Here is a 27483-nt window from a genome sequence, read left to right as displayed (position 1 = left end):
CACTGATCACCATTAATTACCCAGTATCTTGGAACGTCCAGGGACCGGCTCAGATGGCCAGTTCATTAGTCCAAAGTCAACCAAGGACAATCTCGGACAATTGCTCACTTGGAGCTTGTCTAAGTTTGTCGTCTGTGCTCTTCCAGTGGCATTTGACAGTTCAGCTTCAGTAGTATTCCTGTCTTGGTGTCCCGGATCGACAAATGGGACCTGCGTTTGGATCAATGGAGCAGGGGTCAGGTTGATCGACCCATCGCTATCGACGCTTGAGATTGTGGGAACCGATCTCAAGCTCTGMCCCGCCACAAGTCGCCTTCTAAGCCCTAAGTAGGAACTAAAAGCGCCACCCTGAATATGATCTATGATCTATGAGTTCTGGCACTTTCAGGCTACTGTTGACTTGTAAGTCTAATGGCTAGGTTAGGCAGGGCTGTTTGAAGCATTCTTGCTGTGCAGCCTTCAGCCTTCCTAAAATCAAGTACATGGATCACTTTCTGGTAGACATGCGTATCGACAGTTTGAGAACACCGTCGTCTTCGTACCATCGAGTCATGATTGAACAGGTGGGTCTTTTGGGCCAGGAATGAGCGGACACTGATGTTGCTGGTTGATTGAACCGTGCATTTTCTACACCAGGCCAAAGCCGAATTGATAGTGTACAAGTTTGAAAGTGTGGATCGCAAATGAATGCACTTATGTACAAACTAGATTAGTTAGCATTCGCGCAATCTGATCCACGCACGGTCATCGGCCGTGCGTGAAGGCAGCAAGCACCTCAAGACTTCAAGTCCTACAAATTTGTGACCATTCCATTTTTGTCGAGATCTCACGATGACCCCCAAAAGGATAGAATTGCTGAGGATTGAGTTTGCATCTCTGAGGGTAGCATACGTAAACTTGAAGGAGAATTCTTTGATGCCAAACAGCTCCCGCATTTCTACGCCTGACTTTTAGGTGTTCCCGGTGCATCTCAATCAAGTATGCGACCTGTGCAACTCAGACGGCATAGTTGGAGCTAGAGTATGGGAAGGAGGTCGACTGGTACTGAAACCCGAAGCCGTGGTGGTTTTTTGGTGTTCTTCATGAGTACGGCGAGCATGTGCGCTATCTCAACAATGGCTTTCTTTCCGGAGTAATGGAGCAGATGCAGAGTGACGCAGGACGATTGGGACAGGTAAGAAGATAGCGTCTTGATTGATCATGGACAGGGAATATGGAAAAGATGGAATGTTGTCGAGACTGAGCTTTTGTGGGGGAAGCCGCGGGAAGGAACAGCCTGGCTGACTTGGCAGTCTCCGTAACGACCCATACCGCCCGCTGTATTGTAATTTTCAGGCGGGTCGTGACTGCAGTAGGGTGCTGTCAGGGTTTATTTAGTAACAAAGTGGGCAACGTTAAATAACTGTGTACTAAGAGTTACAGTAACTTTACCCTGTTTCACGCTGTCCTGTATTGATCTTGTCTCTAGTCTGCCGTGACATTCTCTCCTTTTCACTGCATCAACAATCGCGTTTACTCCAGATTACTTCCAGCGTCTGACCATTTCTACGGCCCAGCGAGTTTGTCCATCTGTCTTCTTCTTGTAAATTGGAAGTAGATGCTCGTATCGTTTTCCACCCCGTCGTGAAAGTCGCACTACTCCAGTCCCACTGCATGCACCATCGCAATGTCGTACATTTCGTCGCGCCCTTTATTCGTCCGTTCGCCATACTCCATTTACGTACATACATAATGTGGAATGTGGAGAAAGAAAAAGCAACTTCGCACCGCAGCCTGGCCATGATTGTGTAAAACCGTCATACTGTTGCACCGCCATTTCACTGTAAAACGCTAGGCTCGATCTCAACTGTTCTGCATGGATGTTATATGTATTCTGGTGTACTCGCTGGCAGCTCGCTTAAGTTTACACGATTGATAACATTAACGGATAGTACTCATCATACTTTCTATAAGGAGTACTTACTAGCGATTGACTTCCGCTGTCTCCACGGCTTTAGTATGACGGTACTACCTACTCTCTTGACATGCTAGTCACAGGGCTATTTTTGACTGCAATATGCTAGTGACATTTCTACTAGTGATACATATGGTTTTCATCCTGAGTCTTCTAGTGGCCAGAGATATTGACACTTTGATCTGCCTGTGGTCATTGGATGCGGCCATTTTCCGGCGGCCGTGCTTGGGGTTGGGGTGGAACCGTAAGCGGCAATCTAGGCCAACGGCTTCTCGACGGTTATTTTCTGTGTCACCATCTCAATGTGATCTATCAACTGCATGTCTAATATTTGAGTAACTACCTGACGCCAACAACGCTATACACGACGCAGGAATGCAAAGCCACGAATTCTTCGACGCTAGCCGATGATTGGACCGCGGCTTTTTTTCACCAAATATGCCAAGTACAAGGCCCATCATTCTGTGTCTAAGCGTTGACGGCTTTGGCAATCTCTCGAGTCTCTGCGGTACGGATGACTGGAATTATTTGCAAAGCGTGGGTCCATTTTAACCAAGATCTGTGCAAATATGATTAAGACGGATTTGGTTAGAGGTGCGATTGCATGGGCACAGGGCAATGCTAATTTGGAATCCCGCGGAACAGCAGACTGGCTTCCGGGATTCCCAATCGAGTGGAGAATATGCGATATTCAGCATAACACGTCTGATTACCGTATCATTATACGTCATGAAACATGTTCTATGCCGTCTGATACCAGGATGATGAGGGTATCCGACTACGGCCCGGTCAGTCAATCGCTGCCGTTTTGATGGCTGTCATTGTGTATGCATGAAAACAGGATATTCGGGAACGGTCTTGCCTCGTTCATTCTGTCTCGTGGCTTGACGTCGAGAATTATAGATTTCTTTATTCAAAATTTTCAGACAGGCATCCAAGTGGTTTGGATCAGCTGGTGTAAAGCTGAGCCATTGCGAAACTACTGACCAGATTGGTCGAAGACGAAGGAAAACTATCAATGCCTTGGTACACTCCACATTCCAAGAAACATCACTGTCAGATTGAACAGACGGACCGTACTATCCGACCCAAACTTTCAAGCGAGAGGCGGCACAAATGCCACGGATGTCCCGGACGGACAGCGGCTGTCTGAGACTGTCTGCACTGTGCTATTTCCTAGTTGGGTTATTGCCACTGCTTGGACCATGTCCACTTTTCATCTAGATAATGCATATCACATGCATATGCAAGACTAATATACAATCGTGCTAGTGTTATTGTGTCCATTATCATTCATGGATCGATGTCTAGTAGGTGCAAGCAACGTTCTTTTGATCGAGACGGATCTTTTTTCGCAGCTAAATCCCACTGAACTCTGATCCGCATGGCTCAAAGTAACGATCGATCGTGAAATACACCGCGCTTAAATAGTCAGCATTCCATTTGAAGCTGGCTCGATACTGGTCGAGACTAGCATCACCAAGTCGGATTCTGCTAGCCCCTCTTGATTGGTATCATCGTTATCTTCATTCCAGGTCCCATCATCTAGAGGCGCGGATACACTATGCTTCCTTACCCGCCCACTTGGGACACTAGTGACAAAAATAGCAGGGTATGGAGACAAGTCTAAACTATAACTTGAGGACCAATGAGCTCTCGAAGGGAAATATCTTCACACCTCGTCACAACTCGTGTGTGTAAATTGATGAATCGTCTTCTGAAGAGCCTGAAATTCCATGCCATTGCATGACACTGGTAGCTGAATTTGATTGAAGACAGCTACTCTTGGTTGATGGTCGGAAAGCCTGGAAAATCTTCCCGCTCGCCAAGTATTGCGCCTTTATTCTATTTGATCCTTAGTTGAACACCAACATTCGATACAAGTGCTACCAGCCTAGTACTACATATAAAGCCTTTCCTTTGACTTTACCCCGCATAAAGATCGCTATCTGGTCCATTTTGCAACTTTCGTGGACCTTCCGGGTTCATGTTCATCGATGAACAAAACAAATAACCCGCAGCAAGGGGCGGCTCATCTTTCTACAAAAAAGGTTTGCCTCCTGAATTCTATGATGGTCGTCCCTGCATTCCGCCAAGACAAACCTTTCATCAAGCCTTTGACCTTTTGAATAGTTCGCAAGGCGACTAACAGGTGTTCGCGTCTAAGCATCTAGAACTCAATCTCAATTCTCCTGTCTGGGTCCCCAGCTGCGCCAAGAAGACTTTCTGGTCACTCCAGTGAAATATGCCTGTGCTCAATGGCCAAGGAGATACCTCGATGATATCATCACAAGGTACAAGGCAATAGTACCATGGTTGCACGAATGTCTAGAGTTCTTGGTATTGAGACGATCCTGGCCTCGTCCCTATTGTCTCTGATGGCCTTGCGGTATCGTCACAAGACCACTGTGAGGATGTTGGACTTCCGTGTCTTCTTATGAGGCTATTGAGAACGTGTAGCTGGTTCGTGTCAAGTTGCCCTCGCTGTTCAGGTTGCGAAGGCGTGATAAGTTTCGATTCCTTAATGAGACGCAACTGAAGCGTCTGATCAATTGTGATCACACCTTGGTATCTTCCGAATTATCTCCATTCATCCGAGCATAACCGACTGACTGCGCACAGATAATCAGCCACACCATATTTTGCCTTTTCAATAGTGGCTGATTCATACCAGTACTAAGATATTAATTAAGATTCCAGTCGAGAGTACAACTTCCTAAAGCCGAGCAAGAATCCCGTCACTTCCGTGGGTCAATGTACATTCTTCCACTCTCACAACCCATGAAAATACTCTCCACAAACACGAAAACAAGTCATGGTCATACCATTGGAACTCTATCGACTTCATTGCCAGGTTTTCAGGAGACTTATATGAAACTATATCCCAGACTATATCTGAGCAATCCGCATGCTGACCTAAGTGAACGGCGAACACCGAAAACAAACCAAACTAATCTGAAAGAACAAACGATAGCCTCAAATTCAATCATCGAAGACCCAATTCTTAGTTGCACATCTGTCGATCTCTCTTTACTCTCATTGAGAAGTATGTGGAGGAGCTTAAGTTCAGGTACATGACTCATTGCGTCCCTGACAGTAGGCCCTGAGTCTTGGGTCAAGTCGAGGCACTACGTTACTGCGTAGTATACTAGAAGACGTACGTATACGTACATCTAAAATTTGCTCAGGAGAACTTTTGTATCCAGTAACAGGTCTCTCTTAACTATTTAGATCTCGACCAAGCATATTTCGATCTGCACCAGTTCATGTAACTTGTGTAGATTTTAGATTTCAGATATACTACGTATGCACGTAATAATCGTTGAAACGATCATATTGATCCCCGCAAATTCAGGTACGTACAAAATTTCACAGCCCTGATTAGAAAACTCAATATTTGACCATTGCGATTTGATCTACTTTTGTCTGCATATCAATAGAAACTTACTTTGGTATTCGCCACCCAAAGACCCCGGGTGTATCGGAAAAGGTTACATCGCCACTAAGATCCATAGTAGAAAGTAGTTTCATCGACCAATTCAGCTTCATACATTAGCGCAATGCCATCGATTTGAGGCAAAAGTATGTAAGATTTACTTTCGGCTCAAGTTGCCAGGTTCAATGACTTCAATTCGTATCTCTCGTGATAACGTCTCGGAGCTGCTTGATTTGGGTTTCAAAAGGATGGGGCTTTTTTTGGACCCCCTTACTTGGTGGGAAGGTAAAGAGTAACTGCCTCGGTACCACCTGGTTATACCACCTCAGATACGTCGTAGAAGTGGAAAATGAGAGGAATTCGACTCTCCGGTCTTATGGGAAGCAAGTTTGAACTATTGAGAGCCAAATTTCGTGTAAGTCATCGCGATGAGGGTTTTTAGAAGCTGTAATTCCTGGATGTGGTGAGCTTAAGGACATGTCATTGCCTAGGTGATGAGATTGGTTATGACACTATTGATTAGATAAGATGATATAGTTTGAAGTGTGAGCAAGATTATGCTTACATATATAGGCATCAACATTTGTAGATCCATTGATGTTGATATTGATGAGTAGGGTTATGTAGCACTACGTACGGGCGTCTCTCGGTTTTACATGTCATTCGGCACCTGTCAAGATGAGAAGCTTCAATAGTGCCACTGAAACTCAAGCCAGGAATATAAATCGTTAATCCTGACACTAATATCTTCTTATGGATTCTACTAGATAGTTGATGATGATGTGTCGATGAAAGCATAATATTTTAGTGTAAACGCTGAAGGCTGTAGCCTCACGTCCATAAGTTCTGTTCGTCGAATTGAAGACCGGAAGGTATCACTATTTATATCGAATACATGTATTCGTGTGAATATGTTGTACTCAAAATCAAGTCACTGATATCCCCGAAAAACTGCAAGTTTGTTTGATACTCAAACCCCAATAGTTATTGTCTAATATTATACCTAGGTATTATAAGTCTATCACTAGGTTTCACTAGCCCTATACGTATGTGAGAAGGATATGTCGTGATATACTAAGTTTGTATGACACATTGGTTTTATAAAAATTTACCCAATCCATAGTCTACCAAATATCACAGCCGAAGGTCTGTGATAGCAATACTGGCTTTACCGAACATCATCCTGCAAGTCTTATAGATTATGGTATCGTTCAAGTTACAGCGGGATTTCTTCATATCCTTCACTTTTCACTCAGTGGTCCCTGAATGCTGGAGGCCGATCATGATAACGGAATAATTTTGACATGTTGCTCAAGAGACTATGTAACTAGGTGATAGGCCCGGACATATCGTCCAGAATTTACAATAAAGATCATCGCCTTGGATATATATCGCTTGTAGATAGTACACTAGATTGATAGTCTTAAACAAGATATATAAGAAACAAGATCTCCAGAATCCAAAACTCGAGTTTTATTTATGGACTAAGTCGTACAGAAAGCAGTGTTGTACGCGTAAACCATGTCTGGTCCCAGACGAATTGAGGTTATTCCAAATGTGATGCATGTCACTTTTTTTCGAAATGAAATTTTGTGCGCTCTGACATTGGCATGGACACCTTAAAAAGTCCATGAAATAAGCCCTGAATCCTGACATCCAATACAAACTAGCCCTAATCGCTTTGTGGTGGAGGCGGTCTTCAGCCCCGGATCAGCATCAACCTCTAAAACTATCCATTTCAATATGACTTTAAGCATCTTCCTGACCAGGTTTTTGATCCGGCTATTGAACGAAGCAAGTTTGGTTAATGTTGATCCTTATGGTAATGTGCGCCCACCTTATATATCGCTTGGGACTCGACATGGCAATTTTTACCGTGTGATTTCTCTCATAATATCTGCGAATCATGGTCAAGTTGTTGATGGACAAGTCACATTGACCTCCTGAAACCCAAATTGGAATGGATAATAATGTTCCTGCCGGGATGGATTCCTTCAAAACCGGAATGATATTCTGGTACCTCTCACGACCTACTGAATAATTCCATGTTGTGCTTGAGTACACGAATTCATTAAGTCGATCCATAACAGATAGGTATCATTGGCAACATGGACCCTACTCACCATGAAGCTTATGCATTAGTCTCATAAGTAATCTCTCAATAAAAGGAAAGATATATCATACAAAATCACAATTTGCTTCACTACTTCTACTAACCTAGGGGAATAACTTCCAGCGTATCACAGCTTCGTCGATATATTTCCAGAAGCACTTTACAAAATGCTCTGACAATGAGGAATTATCTGTATCTGAGAAGACTCTTGCCTTAATGAAGCAAACATCAAATTTAGTTAGTTTCACTATTCTTAAATTAATAAATATTTGTCATCATCGCAAGCAAATTGAGGCTGAAGAGAGCGGGGGCAGCTGGAGGGCTGTAAGCACTAAAATCTTCCCGTGAGTCAGCCTACAGCTAAGCACTATCCAAGGGCCAGATAGCATCGTTCAAGGGTCCGATGTCGTGATCAAGACCCCATATACATAGGTACGTCTTCTTATGATATCGATCTGTACATCACAACGTTCTGAATCGCTTCATTTTTTGAAGTGATGTTCATTGTTCTCACGAATAAACTTCGACTTTTCTTTTCATTCTAACCACAACTCATTCAATCAAAAGTTTTAAACTTAAACGAAGCCCAGCTGAAATCAAGATCCACAGTTCACTCTACGTTATTTCTCTTATTGGGTACGCGACACCGAGCGTCCTAAAACTCGAGCTGAATCATACGGCCTCAATCTGTAATCTGATCTAATATACATTACTTCCTCCACTTGAAGATGCGATGTACTGGACCGTGGAATGCGAGTTGAATACGCTGAATGGCTAGGAGTCTGTATCGCACTACGTATCTAGGGCTGAAATGACTGCTTGGTCTCAGCCCGTCGCATGTTCCTTTATTGAATAGTTACGGACCGGTCAAAATCCCGGTCGACCCTCTAGGTATGTGTATATAGATGGATCGGAAGGCCCCTATAAGGTATGGGAAAGCTTCTTTTTCTGGAATAGAAGATCCCTATAGGGTGTAAAAGCAGCAAAAGACCTCAGAGTAACAAAATGGTGGAATGGAATTTGCTGCTACCAGACATGGCTTCTGGCGAGAAGCGCAAGATGAGGGTTGTGGTTATGAGCTGTAGCCGGTGAGTCTCACCCCTATTTTCTGGACAATTGCAAGTAGCGACTTGCTGACCATGCAATAATATTTTGCGCAGGACCGCGACGCTAGGAATGTACGAAGCACTTCAAATCCTGGGCTACAAACCATACCACATGGCCGAAATCATCCGCGGCATCGAAGGACAAGGGCCGGTGATACTCGAAAGAGCATTGCTAGCAGAAAACGACCGTTTCTCAAGGAACAGGCCACTCGACCGGGCGGCATTTGACGAATGGCTCGAAGGATATGATGTCTTTATTGAATTGGGTTCTTACTTGCCCCAGCAGACTGTTCGAGCGTACCTGGATGACCCTGAGGTGAAATTCATCCTGGTGGAGCGCAATCCCGATGCCTGGGTGAAATCTGTCAACTCTTTCGTTGGCGCTACGGTCTTGAAAGCCCTGAACAGTTTTCCGCTGAACCTATTGAGATACTTCAATACTCCGCTATATCGCTTCTGGAGGTTGAACGTTCTTATGTACGGCATCATAAGCAACGGTACACGAATGGGTGAACCGGATAATGTGCGGAATCTGCGCGAAAACTATGTTCATTACATCGATCTGGTCAAAAAGCTGATACCGCCCGAGAGGATGCGCGTTATTCGACTGGAGGACGGATTGGGCTGGAAGGAGGTCTGTGATTATCTTGAGAAGCCCATCCCGGATGGTGTCCCTTACCCTATGAGGGTGGATCACAGTCCACTTGCCAAGGCTTGGATGGGCATGCAGATCAAAAATGCGCTTTTCAACTTTGGATTGACGTTGGTTCCAATCGTCGGAGCTGGTATCTATTTTGGCAGGATTTTCTTGTAATTGACCTCGGTTCCCTGTTCTATTTTGATGTATAGTACTATAGTATCTTGTTCATTTGTACCCAGGCAAATTGACTTTACCACTTTCAATGTGTTGTTGAATTTTGCATTATCTGTTGCATGCGTTCCTTCACCAGACAAAAATCCTCGTCATCAGCGCCAGAAAATCTAATCATCATTGCATGACTCTTTCTCATTTGTATATACTTCTCGTGCTTGGAAGCCATTGGATGATGTTCTCCGCCGGCACTTTCCAGGAAATAAGTCACTTCAAACTGTCCTTCCTTCTCCAATTCATTATACCGAGACTCCGCGTCTTGTAGCCAGGTCAGATCCTTCTTCATAGCTGTCAAGCCTGCGGGCTCAGCTGCCGTGGTAGATAATGAAGACGAGGACACAAGGCTTTGAAGACTATGGCTAATATCTGGAGGCGATCCAAAGAAGATTATACCACGAGTTGATGGCATCACACTGTCAGATTCCGACGTTGAAGACATTGCAAGAGCCTGGTTGTATGTGTCAATTATAGTATAGAAGTATAAAAATTGAAATTCTTACTGCTTTGAGTAAAAGAACACCAAAGCTATGCGCCAGGAATAATATGGGTGTCTGTTCAGCCTGTTATGCCATGTCAAATCAGAGCAAAGAAGTCAGGGATTGATGCCGAGTACGGACAGTTGGAGCATCTTGCCTCATTTCCGAGAGCTCTCTTAACAAACGCCTACAAATGTCTTCAGCCGGTACAAAGTCCAACTTCGATGCCGAGTACCCGAATGAAAGTACCCTCAACTCAGGTATGATACTCGGAAGGAAATCTCGAAGCCAGAAGACTTGGCTGTCAGGATGTGTCCATGAATTCATGTAATGGCCGCCATCACCATGGATGGCTACAATACTAGAGATAAATCAGAAATATTCCGAATAAAATGGGAGAATAATTTACTCGACGGAGCAGTTCCTACTTTCGCAGATTAATTTCAACCCGGTTTCTGCCGTACCGCGATTATTTTGCGAAGAATCATCAGAAGTAGATTTTCCATCACGAACTCTCCTGTTCTTGACCTTTTCTATGAAACGCCGCATTGTAGCACAGATGCCGATATGAATACCTAGCTCGTGGACGAAGCATATTTTCCCTGTCAGGTGGGGTATGCCTTTTGCCCACCTCACTGATTATATTTCAGGTTCTCACCCTCACGGAAACACTCAATAAGCCGCTCAGCGTCGTCGCGTGATCGTCGCATGATAAACACCGGGGACAGTATTTTTTTCTCACTAGCTATTATATTATCTCGTAAAGACTCTAGAAGGGATTTGATAGATACTCTAAACAAGCACGCCTAAGAGCTATAATAAAGGATATTTATCTATTTAACAAGGTCCCAGAACACGAGGCAAGGATTGGTGTAAGGCTTGAGATGAACTCGATCAATATGATATGACTGTGGCATTTTTTGAGAGCATGTATCACCGAAGGACTAAATCTACTTTTGATGGGTTAGACCTGGTATGAGAGCTTAGCCACAGCTATATAAAAACAATTGAGAACGCGATCAAAGTAGAAAGGGACTTCTATCTGAGCCCTTCGAAAGACCCATTTTTATACTCATCTCCGATGACCACTATTTCGTTGATCGGGTTCTCGGACTTGCAGAAAACGTGAACGAGGGCTCGATTTCGAGCATAAGCCGAGTATACCAGAAAATGGGTTCAACCCGTCGCACCATGCATATTGCAGCGATATCAGCGTGTAACATGGAGACATACAGGGAAATGCGATAGAATCCAAGTTATATTGAATGATCAGTATAGGGCCTGTTAGCTATCTCTGACTGATCAGTGATGAAAATCCATACTATCCGGTCTACTCTGAATCTTTCAGACATAGATGCTGGTTCAGTTGCCCATGGTGGGAGATCACTGACGAACTGTTTCCGTTCATCTCAATTGCCCAGTGGAGCAACCTTGACTACACCCGTCATGCCATCTGATAAATCTTCTTCTTTCTGGTATTCAAGAACCGAAAACCATTCGAGGTATTCGAGGGCTAGGCCACCAGGATCAGGATAGGAAGTAGGTAGTAAAATGTGGTATCAATTGTATATTCAACGGCATAATAGACATACCCTCTCTCCGCGTATCAACCATTCAAGCAGAAGCAGACAAACTTCCAAAAACCTTCTCCATCCTATGTAACTCAAGAAAAGGAAAGAAAAGAGAAAGAAAAGAGAAAGAAAAGAGAAAGAAAAAAGGCACACGGAAAATAATACACTAGCAAAGAGTCACTTGCACCCATCCGCCCAACCCCAAAAGGATATTGATGTTGATCACAAAATTCACTCCAAGACGAGAACTCCAGACATCCGAGTACAAAAAAGAAGAAATAGTGGTGCCAGCTCCCGATTATCGTAATAGTATCATGTTGTTTATCTGAGTTGTCCGGCGATGTAAGCCAGGAGGTAAGATGTGAAAAAGATAAAAATAGGTATAAAAAGAATGGTCAAAACGCCGTGTCCCAAGTTTTGTATGGCCATGAAAATGATGTACTCCAAATCCACACTTGTTTCGCCGATGATCCTGTTCCCACCTTCCTTATGTTAGTTCAGATCTCAATTCATTTACCCATCCCATTAGCCATCATCTGCTGCTGCTGCTGCTGGTGTTGTTGAAGAAGAGCAGCCTGTCGCTGTTGTTGTTGTTGCAAGTTTTCTCGCCTCATGACATCCTGGACCCAAGCTCGTGCATTGTTCTCCAAGCCAGCGTAGTATTGCTGAGCAACCGGCGGCGGGTATTGTTGAGGGGTGCCATATTGTGATTGTAATCGCTTCTGCATGTCTGCACGCATAAGCTGCAGCCTTTGTTTGAACATCTGTTGATACCGAGCCTGCGTGGGGTTTTGTGGAACTTGACCCTGGTTCGCGTTCGCGTTCGCCTGAGCGGCTGCTATAAGCATTTGCTGTTGTTGCTGTTGTTGTTGCTGAGGACTCATTTGCATGCCACCTTGCTGCTGCTGGTTTTGCTTTTGTTGAGCCATCTGCATCTGCGCCATCTGGTTCCGTATAAGATGAGCTTGATAGGCCTGCTGAGACTGCATCTGCTGGAGCTGATGTTGCTGACCCATCTGGTTTTGTTGGGCTTGCTGCTGTTGATTAAGTAGCTGCTGTTGATGTTGATGGTTCTGGATATTTTGCTGGGCCTGTAATTGAGCGAATTGTTGAGGTGTAAGACCTTGTTGTTGAGCCATCATTACTTGTTGTCGTTGCTGGAGCAGCATTTGTTGTTGCTGTGGTGTCATCTGAATTCCCATGCCTGCCATCTGCGGCGTACCCATCATGGCATTGCCCATGACTGGTGTCTGTGTCATGGTGGTATTTGGTGGGCTGCCATGAGCCATGCGCTGTGTCGGTGTAACATTGCGCATGATTGGTGTAGCGTTTGCCATGGCCGGAGTACCCTGAGTCATTTGAGGAGTACCATTTCGAGATTGACCTTGTTGACTTCTAGAAGGAGCCATCGGGTGGCCCATAACACCTGGGTGGGCATGCTGCATAGTTGAAGGTGGTCGGGGTGGACTGCCAGCGCCTTGAGCAGACGCAGTCATGCTCATAGAGACACCACCTTGAGTACCCATACCGGTGCCAACAACCGGAGAAGAAGTGGCATGCGGAGTTTGATTGCGCACCACCGGAGAAGACATCTGACCTTGTGAGACCTGAGTAAGACCATTTGCCAATCTCTGTTGTTGCTGTGCAGCTAACTGAGCATGCGCTTGTTGGGCTGCCAGTTGTTGACGACGTTCTTCCTTTGCATTTTCTTCTGCTTGTCTTTGCTCCAAGAGTCGCCGTCTCTCTCTTTCTGCCTCTGCTTGCTGTTGTCGCTTGGCCTGTTCCTGTTGAAGTTTCTTCTCATGTTCACGTTTGGCCTTTTCTTCATGCTGCATACGGATATTCTCAATAGTTTTGAATCTAGAGAAGCGTGGTTCAAACGGTACGGCACCTGCAGTATCGTCAACAGCAATCTTAGCTCCCGCAGCTGCGCCTGATGTCGCGGGCTCCAATCTTTCGTCCATGATAAGCATGAATCGCTCTTCCTCTGCAGCAAGAGCCTCGTCGGCAGCCAACTCTGCAACTGTTCGCTTCCTCCTTTTCGGTGACGGTGGCCTGGCACAATGCAGAGGACTTTCCATGAGCTTGAGAAGCTCCTGTGCAGATTCAAAGTTATCTACTGGCTCTAAATATATCGGAGGTGCGACGGCTCTGATCAAGGTAGCTTCGAATTTGGGTAAATCTTCGGGGTCAACAAGCATCTTCTGCCTTTTGACCGGAGGTTGCCCTGTAGGAATCTTAGTCTGTGGTTGAGTCGAAAGAGGTTGTTTCTTGTTCGCACCAGGGTTCAAGTTGGCATGAGGATGTGGTGTTGTGGATAAGTAGGTGAGCTCTGCTTGGAGGGAAAGCGGCGTTGGATGCAGCACTGTCGTGAAAACTTTTGGTTTATGTTCAGCTTGCTTTTCAGCATCACGAGTAATATCAGCGGTGGTGGTCTCCATAGGTTTCGTAGAATCAGCGGACTCCGCATCAGGCTTCTTTTCAGGCGAGTCCGACGTAGATAAGTCGTTCACCTCGGACTTGATCTGATTCTGCTTCGGATATGGCACATACGGCGACGGCGTAACGTGCTGGTTATAGTTGTGAATAGAGAAAGGTGTGTTCTTTTCGTCGGTAGACTTTACAGTCGTCTTGTTTGTCTGAGCTGAGACCGATTTGTGATCAACAACTTTGACGATAAGACAACCTAATTAGAGGCGCGCATTAGTACCATTTGATCAGTATGGTCAGTTGACTTGCAAATACCTTCGTAAAACTTGACGCCAGCGCGGAGAAGCTCCTCAAGCATATCATGAGGTACAGTCTGTGACCGAATATGTTCGATGATTACCTTCATTTCCGAGTTGTATGGGAAACTGCCATCTTGCTGATCAAATCGAAAGTGAGTAGGATGGAGGTGGAGGATGAGGGATGGCGAAGACTTGGAGTATTTTTTGAGGATATACGACGTCGTTTTCACTGTCCATAAAATCGGCATTAGTAAAAGTCATGCTTCATAGAGATATATCTGGGTATGCGAAACTAACCAAAAGGCTCTGGAGGTATTTTGGCGACTCGACGATCTGATTCCGCGACAAAATTCCTAGTCGTGGCCCGTTGAGGCCGTGACGTTGAAGTATCCGCGGGCTTCTGAATATCTTTTCGCGGCCGATTAAGCGGACGATTCAATGCGCCATTGGTGGTAGGTGTAGCAATGCCATTCACGGCAGGCGGTTGATGAGCACCGGGCAGCCGTTTCGAGGCAAGAGCCGGCGACGACGAAGCAGAAGGCGACTGCTTGATCCCGTTTACCATGCCAGTCTGCGTAAACGAGGGTGGAGGACGTTTCATTTTCGGAGGCTGAGATGCGGGTTTGGAGATAGCGGTAGCCATGATGGGCGGGCGGAGGTACAGGCCGGGGACGGAATTACCCCAGCTAAAAGAACGAAAGACGCGCGCGCGCACAGCCAGCAATCAAGCAACTGTATGCAGTTCCCCCTCTCTCACAGAGTCACGACTTCTGACGTCGAAGAAAGACCCCAAGCTCCAAAAATTGACGCTTCCACCGACGCGCGAGACATGTGGGGAACGGGGGTGATGATAGGGTGGGTGACAGAGAGAGCGAGCGAGGTGAGGTTCAAAAAGAGATACACATCACCCAATGAGGATGACAGGGTGAGCACAGCTGGCGAACAGACTGATTTGAGGCAGCCGCAGTCCGTGAGGCAGGCAGTTGTCGAGATGGCTGGCTTTGACAAGGGCTCCGACTGGCGGTTGTCTCGTCGTCCCGGCAGGTGATGTTCTTCTGAATGATGCGGGTGCCACGTCGGTCACGTGGTCTGAAGAACCAGCTGAATCCGGTTAGTGCCTGGGGCAGTCATCGGCGCTCTCCCCGGATTTTGTCCGTTTACAGCACAACAGAAGCAAATTCCAACTACTCAGAAAACAAAGTGCGATCAAGGATGTGCAGATACTGACACAATTGATAGGGTCTTGAATAGATTGCGATTGAATTGTTGTTGATCGGTCATATTCATAAATTCCTACAGGTAAAATACTACGTACAAAGAAGATTGCCTTACATAAAGCCTCGAAACGAAAAAATATAAAGATATTGGATATCAAACAAGTAGCAGCCAAAACAGAATAAGACCCAGATGCAGCATTCGTCACTGTCTAGGCCATACCTCCGATTCATCACCCATTAGTCATGACCCGAGACTCGTCGTCTCCAATCGTCGCCAGCCTTGAGACTGTCAACAATATCAATGTGTTTACCGATACCGGTGACACCTTCCTTCTGCCACCACTTTTCGCGGCGCTCTCCTCCGAGTGCCGAGTGCTCGTCTTCGCTGTCAATCAAACCACCGCGACCGCCCTCATCACCGACAACAACCACCACGTGGCGGACCCAGTCAGCAAGTTTCTTTACACTATCACCTTCTGGACCAGCCAACGATTCCTGCATATATACAATGTCCGGCGACAGATGACGCAAGATGTGTAGATGTCCGTTGGGTGTGCTGTATGGCATGATCATGGTGTCTTTGTCCACGAGGGCTTGTGCCTGCGTATATAGGGTCTTGAAAAGGCGGCCAGCAGATTCGAGTTCATCAGTCGCAGAACGAGGTTCGAGGCTTGTCAAATCGTTGCCAGAGATACCAGGCGCACCAGCTGCTTCCTCAGGCGCGATATTGGAAAATGAAGAGTCCACAGAGGGTGTGGGCCGGGTCGACGTCTGAATACCAATTGTGTGTTTCAACTTGGGAGCGTAAATGAGAACAATGACGCGAGCGACGCTTATATCGACGTGAGAGGGGAGATGAGAGAGAATTGACTGTTACATAATATCAGTATAGGTCAATAATCGCAAAGCCAGTGGGAACCTACGGCGTGTTCAGACAAAGTAATGTCCTCTGGATCATCAGATGGAGCAACAGAAGAAACAACAAGTGCCACAGTCTTCTTTGCCTTTGTCGAGGTAGAAGGGCCGCCATGAGGAGTAACATCAGCACCACCTCTGGCACGTAGATCCGCCTCTTCCGACCAACGCGAATGATCCTCAAAGTCACCGCGTTCTTCGGTGATCGAGCTCAATGCACCTCCCACCATGGCGCCGGCAGCAGCTACTCCAGCCGCGACCCTTCTGCTAGCACCATCAAAGAGCTGTTGGGGACTAGGTGTTCGACGTAAAGCGCCCTGCATACGCGCAATGACACTACCATCGTCCTGTCGCCCATCTGTACCTGTGGATCGCGCGAAATCCGCACCAGGTGGACCGCCTTCATAGCCAGACGGAGGGGGGGGCTGGTTAAAATCATCGGGGTAATCGCGTCCTTCGTCGTCGTCCTCGTTTTCCTGTCGTTCGCTCCAAATCCAAGCAGCGACACTAATTGTCGCGATACCAACTGTCACAGCCAATGGGATCCAATACCCCATAAATGTTCGTCGGCCCGTTGAACTGAAGCCCATTCCGTTTGGCGCACGACGCCGGCGATCCTGAGGGTAGGACATTGTGACGACGGATGGGGCCTCGGCCCTCTAGACGGTTCCGTATGCTTGAACACGAGAATGATAAGTTTTGAAGGTGAGAATGCGACGGAAGTGTCTCATCTCAGAGTATTGAAAACAAGACGCGCAAACTGTGAAATTGTGCTGTGTAGAACAAAGAAAGAGACGCAATAATCGGAGGCGGGTCGTTAGTGACCTCGGAAGGAGGGTCAGGTCAAGTCAAAACATGTGGCTGGAGCTCTCATCCGCCGCGGCTGTACGGTTGGCTTGGCAATGCTCTTGTGATGTTTGTCTTGTTTGTCTCCCGGAATGCTGGTGGCAGGAAACTGCTTAGTCATGCGGCCAGCCCTAACCCACCAACTGGCTCAGGACTACCATTCTGTGAAATCATGGAGACATTCAGGACATTGAAGATGATGTGTATCTTAGAAAGGGTCCGCCTTGATGAATCAGGGGCTCTTCATTATTATGCACCTGGATTCAAATACGTTGACCGCTCTTCAAGCTGAGAGTATACGTATTTATCAGTTCAGATGTTCCAAGGTCAATTTATAAAGATATCAGCGTTTGAAACCACCTACTCAGATAATTTAGCAGGCGAAGCTACATGTACCTAGATAGGTAAATGAGATAAGGGAGAAGTTATGTTACTCGAGTTGGAATTTACTCAAATACTCAAAGGGAAAGCCAACATGAAATGCGACGTCTACAGAATTGTTCAATCCTTGTGGTTATCGGATTAGGGATATAGATCCTGATTTTTGATTCACACAATTAAAAGCGTCATAGAAAGTTACATGTGGTTAGGTCTATTGCACCTCTTGGGCCTGCAATCCCATTGTTTCCTCCATTTTTTGGTCGCCGGCCAGCCAAATCGGAACATCATGCTGAGTGACCCCTGAACGCCACCCGATCATCTTCTGTGCCTGAGGAGTCATACTCTCAATAATCGTTCGCGGTACATGCAAATGCGACTCCATCGGAGTAAAGTGGCAAGGATGTATACACAACAACAATCCCTGTCGATGGGCATCGGACTGATTCGAGCCTGCTCCATGCCACAAACTCCCCACAAAGAGTAGGGCATCCCCAGGTTGGAGAGCTGCCGAGGAAGCTTGTTCGGGAGTTGGTGCACCGTACGAGTCGTCCCAGACATGACTTCCAGGCACAAACCGAGTGGCGCCGTTATCATCACGGAACTCAGTAACCGCTATAAGGATATTGATCATCAAGTCTGGATCACCTGGCTGACGGAGCTTCGTAACTCGATATAGGATATCGTCGCGGTGCAAATTTTGAGCGGGTTCACCAGGTTCGATATGAAGGACTGAACCTCGATTCATCCAATAATCGCCAAAGTGTGGACGGAAAAGAGGCTCGAGAATACTGTGCATCCACTTGTTGTTGAGGATATCATGTCGGTATGTCTTCGAGATGGCTGTGAGATTGGCCACGTGTTTGGTCCCACGGCCAATGTCGACTTTGACTCCATCAGGGTTGAAGTTTGGTCCACCTTCGAAATCCTCGATAGCAGGTTTGATCTCTTCTCGGAAAGACTGGACTGTGGCTTGATCGAGGAAGTCTCTTAAAACAACGACACCATCTTCTTTAAGGAGTTGAATGACCTTGTCTGGAGAGGTATTTGCCTCCACACTCTTGATGGTAGAAGCGTCTGACGGTAATTTAGTCATCTTTAACAAAGCGCGTATAAAAGATCTCCAAAGTCTCAAAGCAATGGACAAGCTGGACTCAAGCTGACGGGTGATCGAATACATGGATAGGTTGTAGCAAACAAATCTGATGGGAATGCAAAGGAACCGATTATGAATCACGGTAACACACTTGTAATTAATATGATATAATCTTAAATTCGTAAATGGTCACAATGTAGATGTTTGCTTGTTGATGACCTCTTCTTACGCTATTGTAGTACCTATCGAAACGGATCCTTGCAGCTGTGTCGGGTCGCATATGATGTGATATATCTGGCCCACTACGATCAAATAATTTAAATTTCCCCAGTAACCTCTAACTGTATGTTACTAGTAAATTTGAACTATCTAAAAACTTGCTCATAAGTAACGTAGGTCATGTAATATAGTCTTGTCCGTGTTAAGGAGTGATGACGCGAGTCATTCTGTTTAGAGCCGCTTGTTCTTCTGCACACGGAATGGTACCGTTGATATGCCCTATGCCATTTCTAAGTCCAACAGAGTGCTCTCAAATATACATATAGATATGAGGTATCAAAGTTAATAATTGTAGATGGCAAGGGTGCAGTTGGGTAGCAACCGGTTGTGATGAGCATAGCCCCAAATAAATATTGCATTGCTATTCAGATCAGAGGTCGCACAGAAATACATCACTACAAATAAATTAGTAACATAGTTATGTCCTAATTTTAGGATTTCTATTTGCTCGTGCTTTTAAGCTCCCGAAGCTACATTTTCGGTACTATAAAACCATTCTCTCCGATGTTAAGTGGCGTGACCGATTTGACAAACGGTCATGACTTCGATTTTGTACCGTTCATTATACTCAAAAGCAATAATTTTTTCTTCATTTGAAATCTCAGACGGGATGTACGATGAACCTTACAGATTTAAATTTTCCATTCCTCAGGTCAGCTGATAGGCATTATACTGCGCCCATCCTGTAGATCCTCTAGGCGATTCTAATAATGTGAGAACTGATTACAGCATTGTAAGGTTTCGAATATCATATTTGATTGTCTAATGAGGTATTGCCTAAAAAGGTTTATGCTAAAAGAACAAAAGATCTGCACAATCGCCGAATTAGGAACTTGCTCTAATGTTCTGCCAACTTGATGTAGGTAGGAAAGCCCCCTACATCCCATTCTGGGTGCTCGTTTAAGATAGGTCTTTAGCGCCTCGAGACTGTATGATCTACCCGTGGTCTGATCTACAATGCATATTGTACCTATCATGATCTCCCTACCATCGTGGGCCCAAAGATGACACCGTCTTCTCCGTCCCTCCTTGCTTTGATGACTTCTCACTTTGTCTCAGTTTGACAGACTTAGTAGTTATTCACTTCTCGATTAGTACACACGCAATTGTCGCCTTAATCTACTTCGGGTTGACTATTTTATTGACGCCCTGCAAGAAAGGTGGCAAAATTGGAAGGCTGACTGACAGGTGTCGGGTCATAGCAACGACAGATTAGGAAGTAAACACATAATGCACGACATGTTTGTGCATATATCTGTAATGTGTACACAGAGAGTAGTTCGTTTGTACGGCAAATGACATAGACTTAGGCTACTGACAAAGTACACTTGCACCAAATACATTTTTCCTTCCTCAACAGCTAAATCCAACCGCCGACTTGCCTGCATCAACAGGACACGCGATTAAGAAATCTCATCGGAGCTTCCATACTGTGTGACACTTTGAAGATAACAAGGACGATGCATGATAATATTAAAGTCTTCGCTGACCTAAGTGAGCTGCCAGCAGGCTCCTCAAAACATGGCGGTATCCAAGCATCTCCAGACTTGAAAAGTATGTGGAGCGATATGTTTCCTGACCAAGCAGGATATCAAGTGTCTTCCAAAAAGGAAGATAAAGCTGAATCAGTGTCGGTAAAAGAAGATACTGGAGGTCTTGAAGATGGCGAACTTCAGTATCCGTCGTCGTGGAAGCTTGCTATTATCATGCTGGGACTCTGCTTCGCTGTTTTCTGTATGGCATTGGTACGTGAACGATACTATTTTTCTGAATCCAAACATTTATTATCATGATACTAACCTTTGACTCAGGACAATACTATCATAGCAACGGCAATCCCAACAATTACGGACGAATTCAACTCCCTTGATGATATAGGGTGGTACGGAAGCGCTTACCTTTTCACAACATGCAGTCTGACACTGGTCTTCGGAAAGTTGTATACGTTCTACTCTATCAAATGGGTATATCTCATTGCTATTGCTGTCTTTGAAATTGGATCTGTTGTTTGCGGCGCAACTCCAAATTCCGTGGGTTTGATCCTAGGGCGCGCTATCGCTGGCCTCGGCGGAGCAGGAATATTTTCAGGCTCCATGCTGATCATCGCGCAAACTATGCCATTAGAGAGGCGTCCGATATGTACTGGACTTCTTGGTGGTTTATATGGGATTGCTGGTGTGGCTGGGCCGCTTATGGGTGGTGCTTTCACCGAGTACGTCACCTGGAGGTGGTGCTTCTATATCAACATACCGTTCGGAGCAGTCACAGCTCTCTTCATATTTTGTTTCTTCAAGGCACCAAAGCCGATCAAAAAGACATCTAGCATTCGAGAGCAACTTGCACAACTCGACCTACTTGGTTTGGTGTTTTTCATACCTGCTATTGTGTGCGTCTTGCTGGCACTACAATGGGGAGGAACTCAGTACCCGTGGAAAAGTGGGCGAATTATTGGCTTGTTCGTAACCTTTGGTGTTTTGATCTTGACATTCAGTGCGATTCAGTGGAAGAAGCAGGAAACCGCCACCATCGTTCCGCGATTGGTCAAAAATCGCAATGTTTCCGGTGCTGCCTTCTACTGTTTATGTATGATTGGGTCTTTTATTGTCTTTACTTATTACGTGAGTGAACCCTTCTACCTTCCATTTCTCTGCAGCTGCAAATAGATGAGCACTGAGCTGAATCAACTCACTTCAGCTACCTTTATGGTTTCAGAGCATCAAGGATGTATCAGCCACAAAGTCCGGTATAATGAACCTTCCAACGATTCTGGGTGTTGTGGTATGCACTATCCTCAGCAGCGGTCTCGTTAGTGGGCTCGGATACTATACGCCATTCATGTATATCTCACCCGTGGTAGCCTCAGTTGGTGCGGGATTACTTTCCACTTTAAAAGTTGATTCTGGGCACGCTGAATGGATAGGCTACCAAGCTTTGTACGGTATCGGATTAGGCTTTGGCATGTCACAACCCATGGTTGTAGTCCAGGCTGTTCTGACACCTACCGATATTCCCACTGGCACTGCAATTATAACCTTTATGCAATCTATAGGAGGAGCCATCTTCGTCTCTGTTGCTCAAAATGTCTTCAACAATATCTTGTTGCAAAGACTAGCCGAGGATGCACCTACTGCCGACGCTGCGACGATTGTAGGAACCGGTGCGACTTCGTTGCAATCCGTGGTTCCACAGAATCTGCTACCCTCTGTACTTGAGGCGTACAATTCGGCTATTACGCAGGCTTTCTATGTTGGAGTTTCTCTAGCAGCAGTATCGATTCTGGGGGCGTTACCTGTTCAGTGGGTTTCTGTTAAGGGAAAGAAGATCGAGGCAGGAGCCTGAAATTGTGCAAGACTACTCTAGACGGAGAAGGAACTGCAAAAAGAGCATATTCTCCGAGGCTGGGTACTTTTTGCCATTCTAGTACATATCTGTCATAATCGACAATCAGTTATAGCCGATTAGATGTAATATCATTTTAATGCTTTTTAAATCTACCTACCATATGCAAAATAAATCTCTAATCATGCCTAATGTCTACGCCAGCCAGGCTATGACAGACCCGGTGTAGCCTTGAAAGCCCTCAACTGTGTTTAGTATTCTTACGATTCCCGGGTCTAATCTCAGTCATATTTTTGCAGGAGGCGTGGGGCCCATATGTAGCTCTCAGGCTAGTGCCCGCTAGAGTGCGGATCCTTATAGTGGCCGCCCATAATTATGCCCCGAAGATGTAGCGCGTATAGGATATCTTGGAGCGCAGAGAAAACGTTCCAAGTATATCCTCTCGCGTAAACGGTACTGAAAATAAACCCTATATGCGTTGTTGATCAGGAAACCACACAATTCACAACCCACTATTTTCTAGATCCCATTGTTCTAGTAATGATCATGATGCAAGGGAAAGCTGCATATTTCTTCTCTCTTCCTGCAGTCCGAAGCCACTAGTATTCCGATCACTTTACTCATTATTCGAAGAAATAAAATACGTAGTTAACCATTCCAATACTTTACGGGACTGGAATTAGTTCACTACGTATGTGGGCGGACTATTTGATGTGCTGCAGTCATTTTGAGACTTTTGAATAGTGAGGTGATGAATCATTATTTTCAGAAAGTACGTAAATGCAAATCTGGCGATGAATGATCGGGGTATTCCATTGGTATTGTACTAGAATTAGTGTCGTGCAAAAAGCGTCCAGGTGGTATAGTGAAAAGTCTGCCGTTGATTCCAAGGCTACTTTTAGAAGTACCTGACAGAATAACAGTCGAATCCATTTACATGGCTCTTATTGTTGAATTAAAAATTAAAATCATTCTTCCGCCGTACAAAACTATCTGAATTCTCAATTAGCATCTTCCTTTGAAAGACACTCGAGAATGCTCTCCTTCGAGCCTCTCAGCAGGCCGATCGTTGATTCGTCACAGACCTTGCTGGTGATTTTATTACTAGCATTTACACGCCAGAGTTCAGTCTTTCGGTACTTGAGCATTCCGATTCTGACAATTATTCTATATGTACAGATTACACAACCGCCGGTAGTGGTTGAAAACTTCAATCAATGGTTGAACGAGAGTTCTGTGCCGTTTAACTATCTTCACCAGATCAATATTTTGGTTCTTACGAGTGTCGGTCTTCGAGATGACAGTAACTGTGTGCTGCCAAGTATCTTGAAAAGAATTAAGCTCGCCTTTATCTACCTGCTCAATCCTCGAGGAGTTGGAACGGTGTATCAAGTCAAAAACATCCCGCCCGTTCCAGCTTACTACAAGACGAGGAAAGGATACCTCTCTCAGAGATATCGCTTCGTTATTAGGCAACTGTGTCTTTTTGCCTGGCAATATCTCATTGTGGATGTGGGATGCTCACTCTGGCATCAGCTTCCTGACCACGAAAGAATCACACTATTTGGGACCGGAACAGAATGGGATATAGTCAATGCCGGGGCACAACAATGGAGAATTCGCTTGTTGGCTGTCTTCATATTCTGGACTACAGCCAGAAACGCCGTAGACCTCTCGCATAGACTCGGTTCTGCTGTCTTGACGGGAGTTGGAGCAACATCTGTACATGAGTGGCCTCCCATGTGTGGAACCTTGCTTGATGCTTACACATTGCGCAACCTTTGGGGGTGAGTCAATGGATTATATCTTTATTCAAATTCTTTTGCGTTAGCTGACGCCCTTCAGGAAGTGGTGGCATCAGCAGCTAAGGTGGACGCTGAGCAGCCATTCAAACTTCATCACACGTCGCCTTCTGAAGCTCCCACGGCGGTCCCTCCTTGAACGTTACCTCAACAATGCTATAGTCCACGCTTTCTCCGCATGCATACATGTCAATGGTTGGCGGTTAGCCGGAATTTCTGATGGCTATATTGGTTCCTCGTTGTTTTATATGTCTTTCGTCGTAGGATACATTTTCGAGGATTTCATCCAAAATATCTGGGCTTCATTGTTTCGACCCAGAAGCCTTGCCAGCTTTAGGGTGTTCTTTGAAAAACTCATTGGTTATATTTGGGTCGCATTCTTTCTGACAATTACAACACCTTGGTGGATCTATCCTCTTCTGCGCCGTGAGCATTCGTTTGCTTTGCCTGTTAGTTTTGTGGAGGTATTTGGCATGAACAACGTTCTCGCAATGATCGGTATTGGGGCGTTTGCTCTCAAAACTCAATTTGATGCCAACATTTAGTGCGGCAGTTGCTGTATTCTTTCATGTTATTGTCAATGTATTATGATCATCGATTTTTAGCACTTGCAACATTGAAGAAAATAGCGAGGTCTGGAAACCAAAATTTATAGCAAGATACTGCTTATTCAATAGATATAAATGAGTGGATCAAGAAGAGGAAAACTTTGCAGAATATACTTATGTAGATGTGTAGCTATCAAGCGCCAGTCTCTAAATGTGTCTTTATAGATATTCTGGCGCCAATTTATAAGCCTTCATTCTTGACAAATAAGACCCTTCATAAAACAGACCAGAAAGGCCCTAGTATGTATCTGGCATTATATTACCAGAAATCCCCGAGGTCCATGGTGAATAGAGCTTTTTTCTGGGAAATTGTACAGAAAGAAGATCTCATTTCTAATCTGAGGTTGAAGATGTTGGTCTTGTCAACTGATACCTGTGTACATCCATATACACACACACACATGGATATATACACCCACCAGTCCTAACTACATGTATAACCTTGGAAGTACATAGATACCTAGGTATACCAGACACTTTAATGTCCCAAGAATATTTGAAACAATAACAAATTGATATGGCTATTAGATTCATGATTATTTTACTAGAGATTTGAAGTACAAAATATCTACAGTATGCTGAAATTAAAATTAGGCCTGTAGTCACTCAGGTAAGGCTTTCATAGATAGTCTTTTTGCCTCTACTTCGAATGTTGACTATATACTAAGTATACACTAGTGTACTATGTACCAACAGATGATGTAACAAGCCATAGAAGCTGCGGTGAGGATTCTCTTTTTTAAAATCTCAAGCATTTGTTCGGAATCATTTTTGCTTACTTGAAAGAACCTCGGGAAGAAGCAAAATAGAGGATTAAGTACTGAATTGTGGATTTGTCTGAAATTGAGTAATTGTACATGTCACTACTTTTTCTTTGCTCAGAAATAATTCTAATACGCCTCCTTGTGATGTAGCCTCAGTACATCCTCGATCTTATCATCTCCTGCCTGCCAAATCGGAATCATGTTCGCATTATGCATTGTTCGCCATCCGACCATCTGCTGTGCCAAAGGGGTCATACTTTCGACAAGTTCCTTTGGTAAGTGAAAATGGGACTCCATGGGCGTGAAATGACCTGGGTGCATTGAAACAATCATTCCTCGCCGATAGGTAGAAGAGCGATTCTCTCCCGCTCCATGAAACAAGCTTCCCAAATAGACCACCGCGTCTCCAGGTTGGAGAATTGCTGGTACGGCTTCGTCAGAGCCGTAAAACGTGGGTGGGTGAGCAGCATCCCAGCGGTGGCTTCCAGGAATCAGCTGGGTGGCTCCGTTGTCCTCTCGAAACTCAGTCAGTGATACCAGAAAATTTATCATGAATTCTGGGTCATTCCATCGGCGCCGAAAATCACTAACACGATAGACACCGGTATCCCGGTGGAAGAACTGAGCTTTTTCGCCCGGTTCAAGGTGAAGGATGTGGGCGCAGTTCATCCAGTAATCACCGAACTCTTCACCGTAAATTTGTTCACAAACATCATGCATCCATTTGTGGTTCAGGACTTTATTGCGAAACGTTTCGGATGTCAAGGCGAGGTTTTTCATGTGCTTGGTCTTTTTGCCTTCTCCACGTTTATAGATTTCATGTTTTGGGGTTTCACCAGCCTCCTCGTTGTATTCTTGATATCGAGGACCAAATGATCCTTTTTGTATAGCAGTATCGACTTCTTCTTGAAGTTTTTGAATAGTTTCAAGGTCCATGAAACCTCGCACAATCACTGCGCCGTCCTCCTTTATGTGACGGATCACATCGCTCAGGGGTGTCGAGAAATCCACCTTGTGAGGTACTGATGATTCATTGATTGTGACCGTCATTTTTATGTTGTGTTGTCATCAGATTATGAAACAAAACACAGCTGATGGTAGATCGTTGTTCAAAGATGAAAGTTGTTCGGACGCGATATTTGCTTCAGAAATGTGCTCAGCATAAGTTGGACTTTATTGTCAAGAGGATACAATCGGGAGAACTGTCCACTTTTATGTTAAAAAATTACTTCTATGGTAAGACTTCAATGTCAGCCAGCCGAACTGTAGCCGACCAGACTAATTCCATTCAGGTGCTATCATCCTGTTCGAAATGGATCCACTTCTGCTTGCTGCTCATCCCTACCACAGTATCCAATAATCCTCTATCATCTGCTAGTGTGCGCGAGACATAAAGATGCATACCCGATAAATCAAAACACTTTCCGTAACTACCTCTCCAAATCTATTTTGATCAGAATTGCCCTTCAAAAATGTAGCCATAACTACAAGCCACGTAGGGGTAAACTAGCTATTGTTCTTAAAAAGGTAAGGATAGACGACCAGAATGTAGGCTGTCGAGAAGAACTTGACTTACCGACATTATCGTTCTAAGTAGACCCATAATGAGAATCGTGAATATCGCCTGTAGTGAGCTATATACATACTATCATCGCCACAACTTAGAGTTTACGATCGCCGATCTTATATCAACCTATCCGACTTAACCGTGCATCACGCACAAGGAGATTGTTGACCATTGAGACTGTGCATGCATTGGAGGTGTCATCTTCTGTGACGACTATACCAGGCCCATAGAAAACACTTCTCCTTGCATGTTATATGCAAGCGAAGAGATGGTGTCGGATGGTATGATAGCGTTAAATGAAATTGAGGGAAGGAATCAATGACGAATGAGAATTTGAGCCGAGATGTAACATGCAGAATCCGGGAAGGAACTGGGAAAGAACACAATGGCTATACTATCTTGGACACTTGCTTTTT

The 27483-nt window shown here is 45.0% G+C and overlaps 5 protein-coding genes across 5 annotated transcripts; 2 read left to right on the top strand and 3 right to left on the bottom strand.

Moving 5' to 3' along the window:
* Window positions 1–8508: 8508 nt before the first annotated feature.
* Window positions 8509–9423, top strand: BHQ10_003790 (uncharacterized protein; the record flags this gene model as incomplete). Its single annotated transcript, XM_040876085.1, has 2 exons — window positions 8509–8591; window positions 8664–9423. 2 exons carry the CDS (start codon window positions 8509–8511, stop codon window positions 9421–9423), a joined length of 843 nt encoding a protein of 280 aa, XP_040732294.1.
* A 2613-nt stretch (window positions 9424–12036) lies between these two features.
* Window positions 12037–17020, bottom strand: BHQ10_003789 (uncharacterized protein; the record flags this gene model as incomplete). Its single annotated transcript, XM_040876083.1, has 6 exons — window positions 12037–14213; window positions 14273–14485; window positions 14554–14942; window positions 15014–15311; window positions 15722–16343; window positions 16397–17020. 6 exons carry the CDS (start codon window positions 17018–17020, stop codon window positions 12037–12039), a joined length of 4323 nt encoding a protein of 1440 aa, XP_040732293.1.
* Window positions 17021–17826: 806 nt separating this feature from the next.
* On the bottom strand, window positions 17827–18708 carry BHQ10_003788 (uncharacterized protein; the record flags this gene model as incomplete). Its single annotated transcript, XM_040876082.1, has 1 exon — window positions 17827–18708. The coding sequence occupies one exon, from the start codon at window positions 18706–18708 to the stop codon at window positions 17827–17829; it is 882 nt and encodes a 293-aa protein (XP_040732292.1).
* A 1835-nt stretch (window positions 18709–20543) lies between these two features.
* BHQ10_003787 (uncharacterized protein) lies at window positions 20544–22326 on the top strand (the record flags this gene model as incomplete). The annotated part of the gene is made up of 3 exons (XM_040876081.1): window positions 20544–20732; window positions 20799–21605; window positions 21682–22326. 3 exons carry the CDS (start codon window positions 20544–20546, stop codon window positions 22324–22326), a joined length of 1641 nt encoding a protein of 546 aa, XP_040732291.1.
* A 3300-nt stretch (window positions 22327–25626) lies between these two features.
* Window positions 25627–26550, bottom strand: BHQ10_003786 (uncharacterized protein; the record flags this gene model as incomplete). The annotated part of the gene is made up of 1 exon (XM_040876080.1): window positions 25627–26550. The coding sequence occupies one exon, from the start codon at window positions 26548–26550 to the stop codon at window positions 25627–25629; it is 924 nt and encodes a 307-aa protein (XP_040732290.1).
* Window positions 26551–27483: the final 933 nt, after the last annotated feature.

This window comes from Talaromyces amestolkiae (assembly GCF_001896365.1).
Source record: "Talaromyces amestolkiae strain CIB chromosome Unknown scaffold6.1, whole genome shotgun sequence".
In the NCBI taxonomy this organism is placed as follows: domain Eukaryota; kingdom Fungi; phylum Ascomycota; class Eurotiomycetes; order Eurotiales; family Trichocomaceae; genus Talaromyces; species Talaromyces amestolkiae.
This window is presented reverse-complemented; position numbering and strand designations above follow the sequence as displayed.